The 2,054-nt window shown below is 41.5% G+C and overlaps 1 protein-coding gene across 1 annotated transcript in view; it reads left to right on the forward strand.

Moving 5' to 3' along the window:
- The window catches only part of mtf2 (metal response element binding transcription factor 2), a 26,194-nt gene extending 24,297 nt beyond the window's left edge, over nt 1-1,897 (forward strand). The window contains exons 14-15 of the mRNA XM_015396085.1: nt 407-514; nt 1,386-1,897. Coding sequence (XP_015251571.1) covers nt 407-514; nt 1,386-1,764 — 487 coding nt within the window. The 3' untranslated portion in view covers nt 1,765-1,897. The remainder of the gene's footprint in view (nt 1-406; nt 515-1,385) is intronic.
- Nucleotides 1,898-2,054: the final 157 nt, after the last annotated feature.

The raw sequence follows: 2,054 nt of genomic DNA on the forward strand, positions 1-2,054 counted from the left end.
TCGATTTGCTTACCCAGTTGTCCAGGAATGATATTAATATTATTAATAAGTATTTCGTGCGCACGTTAAACTTATTGCGTGGCCACGAAATACTACTTCCTGGCCACAATTAAAAAAATTTTTTGACCATGTCATCAGAGGGGCTCCGTAGAAGAGAAACGTCTTCACACAGTTTTTTTGGAATGACTATGACCTGGAATGCTGAGAATATTCACCATCACTGCGTCTGTAATCATAAACGTCAGTTTGAAGCATAAAGAACACAGAAGAAAAGTTTTATTTAAATCAGTGCCCATAAAACGTTAACGCATGCTATTTAAGTACCAACAAAACATTTATCTAGCTTTGTTTTTTTGTTGGTTTTTCACCTCTTTTTCTTTCTTTCTTTTAATTTTTTTCCTTACAGCAGCAGGAGCGACAAGCCTCTCCTCTCATTGCAGTCTTCTGATGTGGAATCCATCGGTGCCGTCAGCACCTCAGAAACTACCTCAACAAGTCTTTCCAGACCGTCCAGGTTGGCATTTAATGAAGCTTAGCTGACTGGAGCGCAAATAGCAAGAGAAGTCTGAAGTTAACCTGCTGATAGCGAGATAAAAATCCTCATACCACATAGTTGGTCCCTAGACAAGGAGTTTACTCTAAACTAAATAAGGAGTTTAATTCATGGACATAGAGTTTATTACCATCATGTAAAGACGAACAGCCACCGACTGAGATGCTAAAGTTAGTCAATCACAAATCAGGCATTTTTCCGCACTGCTGGTAGAAGGAATGAAAGAGCTCATTTTATTTTACCATCCAAGATCCAGACATCATTCATTCAGTTACTGACATCTAGTGGTCGGATTTGAGATTACGCAGAGCTCTTTACCAGCAGTGTTACTTACTTACTTGCCTGTTTTAACATACAGCTGCAGACTTTTATGTGGTTGACTAGACCAAATTAGCAGTAACACGGTGGTGGCAGAGTCATGCTGAGAAGATACTCCTCTTCATTGTAGAAACACATTTTCTTTGGTCCAACATAACCTTAGAGGTATTAATGCTGATACTGGCACTTAGGTTTTTTTAGTTTATAAACCTAAATATAATTGCTTACTAGGCTAATTAACTTTTTAACTTTTCAATTAGATTTTTACCTTTTTTCCAACTCCATTTGTCAGGGTAATGCAAGGGATCAAAAACGCTAACTTTCCCTTTAAAGGGTTAAAGGTGGATCGTCTTGTTAAATTGGAAAAAGTTCTTTTCCGCTCAAATCAGCGACTTGCTTATGTTTCATTCTTTGCAGACATCTGCTCAGCCATGTTTTTCTTCTTTTGGTGATTTATCTGTAATGAAAGCACTTTTCTTTCTTCTTTTGTTATTTTCCAACAAACCTCCATCAGTCTCTACAGTTCCAACAAGATGCAAACTGCTACCTGCAACATGCCTTTCTCCCCTCCACCTTTGAAACGGAAACGCGGCCGACCGCGGCGAAGCCCAAAGCCCCCCAAACCTGAACTCCCCCCTCCCCCCAGGCTTCCAGACACCGACGGCTCAGCCACGGAGCTGCTGAGCGCCCTCCCAGGACTCCACCCCACGGACATAGTCCACGGCATGGACCCCAACACCCAGCTCTCGCACCTCAAGAGCTCCATCAGCAGCTACTTCGGGGTAGCGGGGCGTCTGGCGTGCGGGGAGAGGTATAAAGTCCTGGCCCGACGGGTCACCGCCGACGGCAAGGTGCAGTACCTGGTGGAGTGGGAAGGAGTCACTGCCTCATAGGCGGGTGGACGGAATCAACGGCATCTCAGAAAAATGCCACGGATCGGACTGGACCGGTAATGGTTTCTATGGAGTCCATTTTATTCCGTTCTTTTGAAAATACGGAGCAGAATGTTAAAGTTTAAAAAAAAAATCAGAATGCATGCCGGAAACAAAACTTCGAAAAATGTTTTATTCAAGAAAAGTTTGGAGAGTTACTTTTCTGTTTTTTTTTTATTAATTTTTTTTTTTTTTTTTCCTGAAATTATCTTGGGATTTTTTTTTTCATTTCTGTTTTTCAGATTAAGCTT

Source organism: Cyprinodon variegatus, unplaced genomic scaffold, assembly GCF_000732505.1.
Source record: "Cyprinodon variegatus isolate N-32 unplaced genomic scaffold, C_variegatus-1.0 Scaffold775, whole genome shotgun sequence".
NCBI lineage: Eukaryota > Metazoa > Chordata > Actinopteri > Cyprinodontiformes > Cyprinodontidae > Cyprinodon > Cyprinodon variegatus.